This window comes from Pipistrellus kuhlii, unplaced genomic scaffold (genome assembly GCF_014108245.1).
Source record: "Pipistrellus kuhlii isolate mPipKuh1 unplaced genomic scaffold, mPipKuh1.p scaffold_m20_p_8, whole genome shotgun sequence".
Taxonomy (NCBI): domain Eukaryota; kingdom Metazoa; phylum Chordata; class Mammalia; order Chiroptera; family Vespertilionidae; genus Pipistrellus; species Pipistrellus kuhlii.
Genome location: NW_023425584.1, coordinates 11,584,790 through 11,600,186, shown reverse-complemented (window position 1 = coordinate 11,600,186; position 15,397 = coordinate 11,584,790). Strand labels below are relative to the sequence as shown.

The 15,397-nt window shown below is 42.4% G+C and overlaps 1 protein-coding gene and 1 pseudogene across 3 annotated transcripts in view; both read right to left on the bottom strand.

Moving 5' to 3' along the window:
• Window positions 1-15,397, bottom strand: part of ATP10B (ATPase phospholipid transporting 10B (putative)) — a 194,233-nt gene that overhangs the window by 32,883 nt on the left and 145,953 nt on the right. For all 3 annotated transcript variants that reach the window (XM_036423621.2, XM_036423622.2, XM_036423623.1), the window contains 4 exons: window positions 14,186-14,370; window positions 9,848-10,169; window positions 7,238-7,314; window positions 5,593-5,718 (listed from right to left, as the gene is read on the bottom strand). In XM_036423621.2, the coding sequence (XP_036279514.1) occupies window positions 5,593-5,718; window positions 7,238-7,314; window positions 9,848-10,169; window positions 14,186-14,370 (710 nt within the window). The remainder of the gene's footprint in view (window positions 1-5,592; window positions 5,719-7,237; window positions 7,315-9,847; window positions 10,170-14,185; window positions 14,371-15,397) is intronic.
• Window positions 3,261-4,307, bottom strand: LOC118711197 (annotated as a pseudogene).

Here is a 15,397-nt window from a genome sequence, read left to right as displayed (position 1 = left end):
TCACTGCACTCCGCTGTGTTTCCATTACAATGACAGTTTATGACTGTTCAGTAAACCATTCGGTCCGCGATTTAGGCTGGATTTTAGATTTTGGCCCCTTCTCTGATTGAGTTCGACACCCCTACCTTAGAGCAACGATTCATGACTCTATTATCACTACCTACTGCTGCTAACTATTACTCCTGCAAACTACAATTCACCTTGTTAAGGCAAGTGTAGTTTGATGGCTAAGAACACAGGTTTTGGAGACAGAGAGGGTTTTGAACCCCCCAGTCCTGTCATTTACTAGCTGTGTGACCTTGGGCAAGTTGCTCAACCTTTCTGAACATTACCTTGCCACCTTTCCGATGGGGGTAGCAGTTGTAGTACCTAGACCATGGCCCACGGTTCTGAGAAGCAGCAGTCAGTAGTAGGGTGGGAAGATAAAGAGGTGGCCCTGAGGAAGGCATGTTGTAAAGACTGGACTGAGGCAGGAAGAGGATTGCATGAGAAGGTTCCTCTCTCACACTTTGCTAATGGTTATGCAGCTGAGAAGGGTGAAAAAGGAAATCTGCTTCACTGAGGCTTTCTGAAGCTCTCTCACTCAAGTCCTCCCACCTGGCTTGGGCTATGACTGCTTGAGAATAGTGATCCGGGTTGTGACATGGTTTGGCGACCTGAGCAAGGTCATGTTAAGTAAGCAGCTGGCCCTGGAGTTAGGACTAGGCCTTCTCTGCTGTGTGTGGCTCAGGCCCAGAGTGGCGAAGGGTTTTGTGAGAAATCACTCAGCGGGTTTGAATTCTCATTCCCTGACTGTGCACCAGGGCTATTTTGAAGATGCTAGCTATGTATTATTGTGGTAATAATATAAACATGTGAATACTATTATTAGTAACACAATTGTTATTTGACCTTCTATTTGTGTGACATAGTACATTGTACATTATTAGATGTGATATACATTATACTTTGTTCCAACAATCTGGCAGGATTAATATCATTGCTAGTAATATAATTCTATCATATTTATGCATTATTATATTAATATGTTAATATTCCTAGCCCCACTCTACAGATTAGGAATTAGAGGCCCTAAGATAATCAGATATGCCTTGTCCAAATTCAGAGCTTGAAAGTGCTACAACCAGCACCTGAGTTTTGAAAATTCTTTCTCATCAACCACTCTTAAGCCATCTCAGCCATTTTTGGATTATGCTTCCTGGTTTCCACCTGACCCTACATGTCACTTCTCAACAGGGATTTCAGAGGTCCGGACACTAAATAAAATACCTATTGACAAACATGTTTAGAGGAGGGGTCATCTGGCTTTTAATCTTGCTCAACTCCAGCAGGCTGTGTGAATGTGGGAGAGCCACTAAACCTCTCTGGGCCTTGGCTTCCTTGTTTCCTACAGATGTGCCCATAGACCTTCCGCCAGTCAGATCTTTTTAAATTTAAGTTTCTTCCCCCTATACTAGTGCTTATCCATCTTTAAGGTTTGTAGGATTCATATTGGGATTGTATTTAAAATGCAGATTGAGTTAACAGGTTTGGGGCCGGAGGATCTGTATTTCTAAAAGTGTCTAGGTAATGCTAATGTTGGTTCCCAAAGGATATCTTGAGAAGGAATGATTACTGAGGCCAGGAGATGATAAACCGATCAACAGCCACCTCAATTCATTTGCAGTGTCCATAACTGCTTTCATGGGACCACAGAGGAGTTGAGTAGTTGTGACAGAGGCTGGATGGCCCACAAAGCTGAAAATATTATGTGGCTATGTAGCCCTTTGCAGGGCGAGTTTGCTGAGCCCTGATTTAGACTGTAGGCATCTATATCAGGCACTGGGTGTAGATATGTCTGTCTCTATACCCAGGGCCTGATGTTTCCTACACAGTAGGTGTTCAATAATTATTTGCTTATCTTAGTTGTTCTTTTCTCCTAACACTTATGCTGGAGTTTTAACATTAAAGAGGGTTTTCTTCCTCTGAGGCCCTGGGAATACCTTGCTTTTCTCCACTTCCTCTGTAGGGAGTCTTGGCACCTTGGAGAAAGTGCATTGCACCCAATGATGGCATTGCCAGATTGGGTGCCTGTCTTTCCTCCCCAGAAGCCATGGTGAGGTAATTAATTCATTATTCACATTGCAGGACAGGCCAGGTTTTAATCCCCTCTGAAATTGGTTTCGGATGTGGAACTCATAGTTCTCCACCCTCTAATTGCAAAGGGAGATAATGTGCGTCAGTATCTCCGTTTGTGAGTGAGGCATCGGGCTGGAAATAAATATTTAAGTTTTGAAAGCATGGCTGGCTGGCAAGGTGGCCTTTTCTATTTCACAAATTTAATGCAGAGAAGAGATTGGACTCATTCAGAAGAACTATTCCCTTAGAGGCCAAGAGGAAAAAAATTAAACAGGGGTATGCTGAATTCTAACTAAACAGTCTTTCAGGCACCAAGTGGGTTCAAGTCAAATTGAGTGACTTTGCATAAACTTGCTGAAATAGTATCATCCAGCTTATCAAATATATATATATATATATATATATATATATATATATATATATATATATATATTTGCCATTCGGTTTATATATTGAACTCTGCACAAAAGTGCTCACTCCTGAGGAAAGGTAACTGTGAGAGTGCTCACAAACAGGCCTGGGGGATGGAGCAAGAGGGGGAAAATGCAATTTTGAGGCATCTACTTGGCTAATGTTTTTCTCTTCCTCCCTCTTCTGGTCTCAGTCCTCCTTCTTTCCTTATGCAAACAGGAGTGGAATCTATTTGGACACTCTTGGGGATTAGTCAAAGGTCCTTGAACTAAATAATGAAAAACTCAGGCTCAATCCCTTAGCACAGCAATGCTGATTTCTTCCTATACTCCTTGTTAATCCAGGGCTTTCCAAACAAGGGCCTCCGGTAGTTTTAATACCTCAGCTGGTGTTTGCCTGCTTTGGACCTTTATCAGACAGACATGAACATATTTTTTTTAGGAGAAACAAAATTTTTTTTTTTTCAGATGAAACTTTCATTTTGAATGTGATTTAGAGTTATAGGGTCAAACTTAAGAAACATAACTTACTGCTTGATCAAAATTATTATAAAATATAACAAATTACATTTTAAGTCAAAGTGACAAACCACTTTCTAAAGAAAAACCCCCTGCTCAATGCTATCATATTTTTTCCTGTGGAATATTGATAAAGAATATAGTTTTATTGAGCCACAAATGGTTAAAAGTAACATTTAAGGTTATTTAAATAAAATGTACACACAATACTCAAAATAAATATTAGAATTATTTTCTTTGGAAAATTAGTTTGCAAATGAAAAGAAGAAATCCAAATCCGCATACTGTAATAGCCGTCCTCTTCAAAATTCTATTATTCCATGTAGATTCCTCTTCTGTTAATGGTATATGAGTTGGATCATTTTCTCTTTCGTTTTGCAACTTCTGAATTAAGTCTTTTAGTTTGCAGACTTCTTCACTCAAATCTTCAACATTGCTAACTATCAATAGTTCTTCACAAACTGAAGTAAAATTCCGAGGAGAAGCCCATTCAAGTACTATCTTGTGAGAATTTACAGGCAACTCAGTAATGATATTCTGTACAGCTGTTATTAAATTGCCACATTGTTTAATTTCAGAAGAAAGTTGAGGAATTCATCACCAATGATTTCCAACTTTGCTATTTCAGGTAATTCTCCAAATTTTATGTCTTCTACTTCTAGTTCTTTAAGAGCAGCCAGAATTTTCTGTTGATCTCTACTGGTAATTCCATTCTTTGTAAACTCATCTTTCCTCATGGTCAAAAGATATCTTAAAGTTATATCCCTTTCTTAAATATGCTATCTTTTTCTTTATCAGAATCCGTTGTCAATAGTTTACAAATAGTCTCTTCTTTAGTTAGATGTTGAAGCTTTCCTTTCAATGGATTTAAAGTCAAAGAAAGAAAGCTGAAGATCTCTAGATGTTTATTTCTTTTTGCAATCTCGCTTGGCGTATTTCCATGTTTGGTTTGCAGCATTTTATTTGCTCCAAGTTCAAGCAACTTCAAAACTACATTTTTATGACCCTGACGTGCTGCCCATGTTAAAGCAGTATAACCATTTTCATCCTGGGTATTAACTTCTGCTACATGGGCAACAAGGAGAGCAACAACCTGAGGGTGACCGTCTCGGGCAGCATACATGATTGGAGTCATAAGTCTCCTACAAGCAACATTTGGGTCAGCGTTTCTTGAAAGTAGCAGTTCTACACACTTCAAGATCTGTTCCTCTGAGCCACGAGCAGAACATGGCGGTTATCAAAATAGTTTGCTTATCCTTATCAAAGCTTGCATTAGCGCCTCTGTCCAAAAGGACCCGAACCAGCTCTACATTGGAAACACTAGCAGCATACATAAGGGGAGTCCATCCATACTGAAAGCTAGAATCTACACTAATGCCAGACTTTAGGAGCTCTTGGACCAATGAAATATCTCCTGTGGTCAATGCTCTCTTAAATGTTTCGTTCTTGTCTTCAGTGGGAACTGGTCCTTTTAATTTCTGAGGTGCCCGGTCGCGATACCCAATTTCCCAGCCGTCGTCCTCGCTGTCGCTACTCTCGCCCCCACCGGCCACCGCCAGGCCCTGGAACACCTGCCGCTATGGCCGCCGGGACTCCCTCCCTCCCTCCGCACCGCTCCGCGTGCGCCTGCGCACTCAGGAGAAACAAATTCTTGTATTTGTAAAGTGCTACATGCATTTCAGAGCTCTGACACCAAAGCCACTTGGTAAGACTCATAAGAGGGTGATAGTCTTCCTATGTTATTGGTGAGGAAATTTAGGCTCAGAGAGGTTAAGTGACTCTTCTACATTCACACAGCATGCTGGATCAGGCAAGACAGAAACCAGATGACTGCCCTAGTTTAAACATTTTATTTATTTATTTAGTGTCTTGACCTCTGTGAACCTCCCTGTTGGGAAGTGACATTTTGGTCAGGTGGAAGTCATAGACTCATCTTAAACCCTTACCTTGGCTCTTGTATTAGAGTGGCTCTATCTGGGAAAGAAATCTAAGAGAAAAGCCATACTAATTGTTCTTCAAATCCTTTTCTTCCTTGCAGTCAGGAAATAAATCTTTTATGGAGCCTGTCTGAGAGTAACAGCAGTATCAACAATGATAAAAAACAATGGCTATTTCTACCGGGTAATTACTATATGCCAATTATTTTATACACAAACTCTCGTTTAATCTTCTGAGCAAATATATGAGAAAGGTACTTTTATCAGCCCCTTTTTATAGATGGAAAAACTAAGGTGTAGGACCATTGCCAAATACAGGAGCCTAGATTTGAGCCAATTATGTCTGACTCCGGACATGTTTGTAACTACTCAAGCTGCCTCCTAGGTATCAGGGGCTTTAACCCATAGTGTCAAAGGCAAAACTGAGGCCCAGAGAAGGGCATTGTCTTGCCCAAGGTCACAGAGCTAGTAAAGGACTGTTTCAGGATTCAAAATCCAGGTGAGCCTGACTCCTCCCCTCCTGCTGAGATGCTTTGTCTAGTGTGGGGACAGCTGGTCCCCAGCAAAGACTCCCCAGGCCGGGGTGGAGGCTGCCGGGGGCCACTCACCAGGTTCTTGTAGAAGTAGTACACCACCATCCTGGCCAGCCGCGAGTAACACCAGTGGCCATGCACCAGCAGCAGCTTCTTGAGGTGTCTGAAGCGGGAGATGGCGAAGTCGCTGGACATGACTGCCTGCGAGGGCAGAATAGAGACAGCGTGTCTATCATTGCTGCCAGTACACCAAGAGGCTCCCCGAGGGCAAGACTTTGTTCTAGGGCACATGTGTCAAACACAAGGCCCTCGGGCCAAATCCGTCCCGCCAGGCCTTGCAATGTGGCCCACACCACACTGTCATCACTGCACTCCGCTGCGTTTCTATCACAATGACAGTTTATGACTGTTCAGTAAACCATTCGGCCCGCGATTTAGGCTGGATTTTAGATTTTGGCCCCTTCTCTGATTGAGTTCGACACCCCTATTCTAGAGCCATAGCTAGTAGACTCTGAAAGGCTTTTTGCCCTCATGTGGTGCCCTTGGGAGGCTCTTTCTCACTAGAATCTGAAAAGGGAAGGAGAGAAAGGGCCAGAAGTCTAGTTTGGTTGTCTCCTATTTATCCAACAAGCATTTATTATGTCCCAGTGTGTTTCGGGAACCAGGCTAGGGGTTTGATGGTTACCCAGAGAGTATGGGCTTCCAGATAAGTAATCCTCACCCCCCTGGCCACCTCCTGAGGCAGGCCATTTGCTCCATGCTCAGATGGCATGTATCTTCTGCCCTTGGAGTCACTCAGAACAAGACACAGTTCCTAGGACTCTTAAGACTCTGAGGTTTGAACAAGCTTAGTTATAAATCCTGGAATGAATCGGGAGGAAGCATGCAGTCAGAGGAAGGCTTAGGCTTCTGAAACAGATTCCTTATGACTGATAAATTTAACTTTAAAATCTAACTCTAGAAACCTCTCCCTCTCCCCTATCTCTCCAGCCTCTCCTCCAGAGATTCAGCAACTCCAAAAGCAACGGAAGACAGTACCCCAGACCTGACAAACATGGAAGACTAATGATAACATCTTGACCTATTTATGTTTCAGTTCCTGAGCCCTAAGGTGGAAGGACCCCTTAGCTCCTTTTCCAGGAGACAGGACAGAGGATTGGACAAGACCTCAGAGCTGTCCTCAAAACCTGAAGAATCGATTCATCACCCTTGCTTCACCTCTGACAATCCACTTCCAGCTGGACCCCTAAATCATGATGTCTTGTGATTTTTTCCCTGAAAAATCTGTAACCTATATACCTTTTGGGAGTCGGGCTTTCATGTTAGTTCCCTGACTCCGGCCAATTCAGTATTATACTTTCTGTACTGCAAACTCCTGCTGGTACATTTCTTTGGGCCTGTGCATATGGGCAGATGGACTTAAGGGAAAACATTAGGTTTTGGTGTTAATGCTTCCCTGAATGGCTGAGTACTATTTGGCTTTAGAACATAGGTATCACCAGTTGTTTTTAAAAAGCCAAGCATCCTTTGATCTCCTTTGTGTTCTGAAGGACTGGGCAGGAGGGAGCTGGTGATGGAGGCTTGTCACACAGACGCCTCCTGACTTTCAAATGATTATTCTGCAAAATTCTCAGGGAGCAGTTCACCCAACTGTGAAGAATACCCCTAACTCTCCAATAGTGATCAAGGAAGAAACAAGAACAGTTAATGGGAACAGTACCTGCATGCCTTCCTGTCCAGATATTCCAATCCCAATGTCAGCAGCTTGAATCATGCTTACGTCATTTGCTCCATCACCTGAAAGAAGAGAGGTCATGAGGCATCGTTATTTCCGGTCCAACTGCTGTGGGACACAGGAGGGTTTTTATACAGTAGCTCTAAAGTGTCCCATTTGTACTTAATCGAATCCTTTTAACATTTCTCTAGTTTTACAGGAAAAGTCCATTGCTATGGTGTTTGGCCTGAGAGGTCTCTTTTCTTCTTTGAACAAGAAGCCCTACTTTTTATCATTCAACAAATATTTGTGTCCTTTTTCTAGGCACAATATTAGCTATTAGGAATACAATGGGGAGTAAGTGGGACTTGAACTGTGCTTATAGTTTACACAAACAGCCTTCACAAATGTTACAGTGGACTTTACTGAGGAGCAAATGGAGAATTTGAGCAACATAGGGACCTGGCAAGAGTAATCCAAGGCAAGTGCTAGTGAAGACACTCAGGAAAATTGAGATCTTTCGAATTCCAAAGCTGGTATACCTTCCCGAATTCAGTATCACATGAAATACTGGTCATATTAAGACAACTGGTATGTTTGGACAACTAAGTCATCCGATTGTCAGTGGTATTCAAGGACCGGGACAGCATTTTGTTTTGTTTTTGAATATAGACAAATGAGATTGACTACTTTTTTGGTTGAGGTACATTTAGTCACATTGAGTTCTCATTCAATGAAAATTCAGGAAACTGGAAGGTGTAAGGGCCTGTACTACCAAATAGATTTTTCTGTAATGATGGAAATGTTATATATCTTTACTGTCCAACAAGGAAACCACTTCCCACATGGGATTATTGAAATGTGGCTCGTGAAATTCTTTTTAATTTTAAACGTAAATAGCCACAGATAGCTAGGGGGCAACTGTGTTAGACAGCACAACTCCACACAGTGAGTTGTATAGCTTATAATCCTCTTTCTAATGCTTTATCTATTACAGGAGAGTTTAGCAAACTTTTTCTGTAAAGGGCCAGATAGTAAATATTTTAGGCTTTGTCATCCAAGATTTAAAATTAAACAACTGTTGTTACATTTAGAAAAATAAAAACCCTTCTCAGCATCCCTATATAAAAGTATGCAGTGGTTTGGATTCAGCCGGTGGGCTGTGCTTTGTACACTATATTGCCTTCACCTCCTGACCTCACCTCTTTTTCCAGTAGGTTCTCATAATCTGCAATTAAATCTCAATTAGACATCATAGAAAAAATGTCATTGGGGGAGAGAATTTTCTTCTCCTAATTATAGGGCAAAAAAATGTATTTTGTCATTATAAGTAGCCATTATTCTTATGATTTCCCCCCCCTTAATAGCAGAGAAGCACATAATTTTAATCTTCCCCCATAGCAGAACAAATTCACCCTTTCATCTCTTCTGGTAGCAAACCAGAGGGAGTGGAGGTGTATAATCATGCTCTTTCTCACCCTGCTGGTGTTGTCTCTGTTGCTATGGGAATGAAGCCAACCTTATACTTCAGGGAATCAGTCTCAGGCGATTGCCTTGTTTGTGTCTGAAGTTTTGAAGAGGACAATTCAGGGGAATAAAATTAGAATGCAGTGGCTAAAACTATGCTCCCTGATTCTTTCTGCCCACTTCTTCTTCTTCTTCTTTGTTTTTTTTCAAGGGGAAGGGGGGGGGGGGCAGACGTTGTTTTTACCTGAATACCAGAAGAAAAAACAACATATAATAGGCTTCTTCTTTGGAATGCCAGGAAGAACAATCTCTTCCCATGACTGTGTAAGAAGAAGAGAACCTGGAACCAAGCTTTATTTCTCTACCTCAACCTTGATTAAAGTTTAGTCTCCTATGAGGAATTCTTCATCAAACAAGCCAGCATTTAATTGAGTATATGCTTTGTGCTGGGTCTTGTATTTAGGAATAAACATACAAAATTAAATATGGGACAGGCCCAATTTTTAAATCTCCCCACTGGCCATCAACACTCAACTGAATGTCAAATCCACAAACACCTGAGGTTTATAGCACTGTGCCACATGTTAAATATTGAAGGGGGAAATGGTTTACATCCCAGAATTGAGTTGGCCAGGTAGATGAGCTACCTGGATTTGAGGCCCCTCTTGGCTTTGGCCTCCATCCAAGTCCTAATTTTTCTGTAGTTGACTTTCTAATCCTGAGAACTTTAAAAAAATTATTTTATTGATTTTTTTACAGAGAGATAGGGAGAGAGATAGAGAGTTAGAAACATCAGTGAGAGAGAGTCATCGATCAGCTGCCTCTTGCATGCCCCCCACTGGGGATATGCCTGCAACCAAGGTACATGCCCCTGACTGGAATTGAACCTGAGACCCTCCAGTCCACAGGCTGACGCTCTATCCACTGAGCCAAACCGGTTTCAGCCTGAGAACTTTTTTTACTCTCTGACTCGGCTTCATCTCCTGGCTGCCACATTTGTCACTTTGACCTCTCTCCCTTAAGACAATGACCTTCAGCCTAAGCATCTTGACTTTGATACCTGACAATCCTCCCTTCCCCAGTCTGGTCCAGGCCTCTCATCAGATTAGCCCTATAACACTGCCACCCACATCTCAGCATGATGGATACCTATGGAAAGGGTCATGACGCTCAACTTGTCTCGCACCAACTTGACGATCATGCTCTTCTGCAGCGGTGTGGAGCGGCAGCACAGGACAGACCGGCAGTACTGGGTCAACTCTAGAAACTTGTTCTCCAGCTTTCCCTGGAAAATGGCATTCAGTGTCTTCCCATCAATAACCAGTCCAACTTCTGGCCCTGTGGCTCCCGAGGCAGGGGGAGGTGTCTCAGAAGGTAGGAAGAACCCAAAGAGCTTGCGCTCTGGCTTCCGTGGCCCATGAAATTGCTTCACTTCTTCCAGGGCACAGCTGAGGATGGATTCACAAGTTTCCTGCAAAGAGTCGGAATAATATATTTGGTGTTAATAAGCAACATTGGAAATGTAGGTTTAGAATCTCACTTTATCCTTCAATAAAATAGTTACCAAACTCTACCACCATAGAGATCACTTACCTAGGAATCATTCTCTGATTTTTATATTTCTCTGCAATAAAATTTCAAACAACATCAAAGCTATATTAATTTGGAATCAAAACTAATGGCCAAAATAGGAGATACGGCTTGGGAATGGGCATGGCAATAGCTCAGCAAGATGGGGACTGAAATGGAGGGAAGGTATGAGATATGAAATAATTCTAGTGTGATGGTAAATAGGACAGTATGTGCTAGAATGTTTTCTGTGTGTCATTTTAGCTCTCCTTTGTTCCTCAGAATAGTCCTGTGTGTAGGTAGGGTTATTTATTTTTTTAAAATCAATGTTAGTTTAGAGATGAAGAAATAGAAACTGAAATTTTTAGTAACTTGTTCAAGGTCATCCAACTTAGTAGTGGAGGCAGACCGATACTACTCAAATTGTGGCCTCTTAATTGAAAAAATACATGAACTGTGTTTATCTGTTGGTGTGAATGTGTTGGTCATTGTACATGGATGTGAAAGAGCTTATTGGTTTAAAGAAACATTTTTTTTTCTGCTCTAAGTTTACCTTGAAACATAGTGAAGAAGTTTATTTCCTCTTATCAATTCTCCTCCATTCCTTTTGGTTATGTCAGATTTTGGTTCTAAATATATTCTTCATCCTCTTTATGTTCTGTAAACATCATTTTAAAATAAAGCTAGAGAAAAACTGTGGCAGTCAACTGTATTATCGATTTTAATAGTATTGTGCTGTCTTTACTTAGCAGTATTACTCATTTACTGCTGTGCCAAAAATGAATTTTAAAATGCCCAAAGTGAGTCATTGTAAATGAACTCATTAAATAAAAAACAGTACAGGCAATACGTGGATTTAAAAAAAAATTGTGGAAGTTGTTCCAAAATGACAGGTTTGAGAACCATTGATCTTCTAGAAGCTTCCGAAAATGTTACAATTTCTTCTGGAGGCAGTAGGACTGCAGTTTATTATTCCTGAGCCTTCCTTTAGGAAACACTAAAGAGGCAGTCAGTGTGCATAAACCCTAAAGCGCCACAGGAAGTAGTTCAAGCAGCCTCTGGTTATACCTGAAATACTTACTTGGGAAAGAGATCAAGATAGTCCTTGCTGGAAGTTGGGATTAGCATACATTTTAAAAATTCCTCCACCATAGGACCCCTGCAAGTCATTGGGAATGTAAGCTTCTAACTAAAACTCCCCAAAATTTGAATTTTCTATATAATAATCCCATTAGTTACTGCTCATTCAACATTTGGTATGTCAGATACTGTGGTAGGCAGCCTTTAGCTGGTTCTCAGTGCTCTCCATACCCCAGGATTCATGCCCCTGTACAATCTTGTGAGGGCTAGGACTAAGTGACTCCTTTCTAATGAAGACAATTCTGCAAAAGTGATGGGATGCCACTTTCAGATTAGTTTACAAAGACTGGCTACCAATGCCACATTCTTTCTCTTGGATGGCTCGCCTGGGGAAAACCATCGGTCAGGCTGCAGAGCACCCTGTGGAGATGCCCACACAGCAAGGACGAGGCCTGCTAATAATCATGTCCATGAGCTTGGAAGAAGGACTTCTCTCCATTCCCAAACAACCCATCCCATTGAGCATCTAGCTGAACACACTACCCTGGCTGACAGCTTGACTGAAACCTCAAGAGAGACCTTGAACCAGAGGTACATACCCAGCCAGGCCACTCCTGGACTCCTAACCCACTGAAACCTTGCCATAATAAATGTTTCTCTGCTTTTAGTGGCTAAGTTTTGACATAATTTGTCAACAAATACAAGTCCTATGCTCATAAATATCTTCCTCCTATGATCTTATTTAATCACCCCAAATAGCCTCTGAAATGAATCTTTTCTAAATTAAGTTCAGAGTTATGGTATCTGGACAATATTAAGCTTTCAAATATGTTGTTAATAATAACAATAATAGCTGCTATTATTAGTTTCTATTTAATACTATAGTTCCTCCTAAGATCCCTTAACAGATCAACACTTCCAGTGATGGGTTATTAATTCTCTCATCTTATGGCTGAGAACCCTGAGGTCTACATAGGTCCCCTAACTTGCTTATGGCTTTAAGATGCATAACAAAGAAACAGTAGCTCTAAATCAATTTATAATGAATTAGGCAGATAAAAAGCCTTGGAGAAAAATATCTACTGAATATGTAATTACATTAAACGGGGGTTGAAATAAATCTGAGATTTAGAATGGATTTCCCCAGGGTCTCTCTTGACAAATCCAGGCATCCACTCCTTTTCCTCAGACAAGAAATGAGAAAGACTCATAGGCTTAGCACGCCCAGGGGTGTGGGGAGAAACTAACCATCGGGCACCATCATGGAAGATCCCAGACTTTAAAAGTTGATAGGGACTGAAAACATGGAGTGTGGCCCACTGTTCCTTTGGCTAATTAATCAGCAAACACCTGCTTCCTGCAGAAATGCACTGCATTTAACAGAACCCACAGAAGCCGCCCCCTCAATCCCCAACACACACAGGCTGGCTCACAGGTTTGCTGTGTTGCGAAGTCCTTTTGGAATCACCTTGAGTGAAACCATCTTTTCGAACAACATTTCCATTGTCAGCAGAGCAGGGTGACATTGACACTCTTACGGGGATCAAGCACTCAAGCAAGCTGCAAATTACTTTCTCTCCTAAGCATCATAATGCCAGATATTTCCCAGAGATTATTTTCATTTAGAAAATTCTTTGGGGTTTCATCTAATCATAGCATCCTCTGTGCACCTGACAAGAAAGTAAATGGGGTTTCCAACTCATCTAAAGGGCCTGAGGCACTTTCCATAGTATACACTATCCTTTAAAAAGGTGCCTATGTGGATTCTTCATGAAATATTGTAAATGCCAAATTTGAACCTCACAAACTTTCTGGATCCTGATCAGCTTCAGGCAACAATGGAAATCCTCCTGCTTTTTCCCTTGTGGTATTTCTTTCCCATCTTCCTCCCTCTGCTCCACCCTTCTCCCCATGAGATGCTAAGGTCTCCAGGTCCCCTCCACTCACAGCCCCTGCAACATAGTGCTTTCCTGTCAACACCCACATCCAATGCCATCCCTGCCTCCTTCTAATAGGAGCATACAAGACAGCGCCCACTTTTCACATTCCCAGCAAGACAGTGGAAGTTCACTTTCTGCAGTTCGCTTTGTGAAAGTAGACTTCCTCTTAAATATAAAATCGCGTTGCAACTTTGAATATTCTTCTTCAGACTGTGCACAGCCCTCTCTCCAAACCTGCCTCTAGACCACCCATAACCTGATTGGGTTAAAAAAAAAAAGTCACAGTTTTAGAACTGTGCTTCTCTTTGTCTCCAAACCCATCAAAATGGACTGATCTCATGTGTCATTCCCTCCAGGATGTATTCTGTGGCAAACCAAAGTGACTTACAGATTGGAGCTGACATTGTAAACTCAAAATAATTTCAATTTAATCGAGGCTTTTTTCAATGGATGCTTCATCCAACGTATAACAAACTGCTGAGGTTCTGAGAGCGAACGGCATGGTGTCATGCAGTCCACACTGGCCTGCAGAGAGCAGCATTCTTGACTTACTCTGTCAGAACCACAGGGTGACCCTGAGCAGGTGACAGCCTCAGTGATCTTAAGTTTATCCATCTGTAGCATGAAGAGGCTGGGCCAAGGGTAGAATTCAGGAGAGGCAGGGCTTTTGAGCATGTACTGTTAGACATAATGTAAATACACTGGCCCACCATATGTGGGGATGAGGTTAGGGGACAGAGGGCTGCTTGTCTTCCAGGGCCCTCTCATGTGTCATTCCCTCCAGCTGCAAGATGATGGGAGGGTGACTTCCTCAAATACCCCAGCACCACCCCGAAGCCTGTCCTCGGTTGGCCCGCGCTACTCTGCACTTGGACATTGGGCCCTCCTTTGGCCTCACCTGACTTTCGGTGTTAATGGAGTAAACAGTGTCGGTCTGATCCAGCAGTCGGCAGGAGTAAGCGATGTTGACCGCTGTCTCCTGCTTATCTCCTGTCAAGACCCAGATCTGGATCCCAGCTTCCCGCAGAGCTGCGATTGTGTCTGGAACTCCTTCCTGCAGCCGGTCTTCAATCCCAGTGGCTCCTGGAGTGATCAGAGACGCCGGGGATCACACTTACAGGGTGGAAAAGCAGCTGCCTAATTTCCCCGGAGCCCTCTCGAGCCAGGCAGTAATTATTAAATATCTTCCACATTCTAGGCTGTGCTAAGCACCCAGAATCTGGCAGTGAAACACACAGAGCTGGCCTCTATCCTCCGAGCTCCTGGGCCTGCTGAATAAGGTTTTATAACTGAGCTATATGAGAAGCCCAGGATGCAAACCTATAACCAGGAGACCCAAACTTCATCAGGAAGGTCATAGAAGGCCTTGCTAAGAAAGTGTCCTTTAAGCTCAGACCTGGAAGATAAAGCCAAGAGGAGGAGGAGAAAGTGAATTCCAGGCAGAGGGATCAGCATGTGTCAAGGCCCTGGGGTCAGAGTAAGAGAAGACACAGGAAAGGAGGCAGAGTAGGGTGAGAAATGAGGCCAGAAGATAGGCTTTGCTGAGCAGGGCATTAAAAGATTGGAATTTACGCCGAAACTGGTTTGGCTCAGTGGATAGAGCATCAGCCTGTGGACTGAAAGATCTCAGGTTTGATTCTGGTCAAGGGCATATACCTTGGTTGTGGGCACATCCCCAGTAGGAGGCATGCAGAAGGCAGCTGATTGATGTTTCTCTCTCATTGGTGTTTCTAGCTATCTATCCCTCTCCCTTCCTCTCTGAAAAAAAAAAAATCAATAAAAATATATATTTTAAAAATAAAAGGTTGGAATTCATTTGGTAGTCAAGAAAGCTATTAAAGGGACTTAAGTTGGAGAGTTGGCAGGATTAGTTTTGAGTTAGAAGAACATCATTCTAGAGAATGGATTGGAGTTTCAGCAAGCAGCATGAGTAATTTGGGACTAACAGTCAGGAGCCGAGCAGGAGTGCAGACAGCTGCCGGCAGAGTGGCAGTGGGAGCGGAAAGAAACAAGGAGGCTGAAATCTTGGCTATGCCACCGCTCCCAGCAGAATTAACAGAGATCCAGGTTCTTGCTCATTTTCTTGGAGAGAATGAAACACACAGCTTCC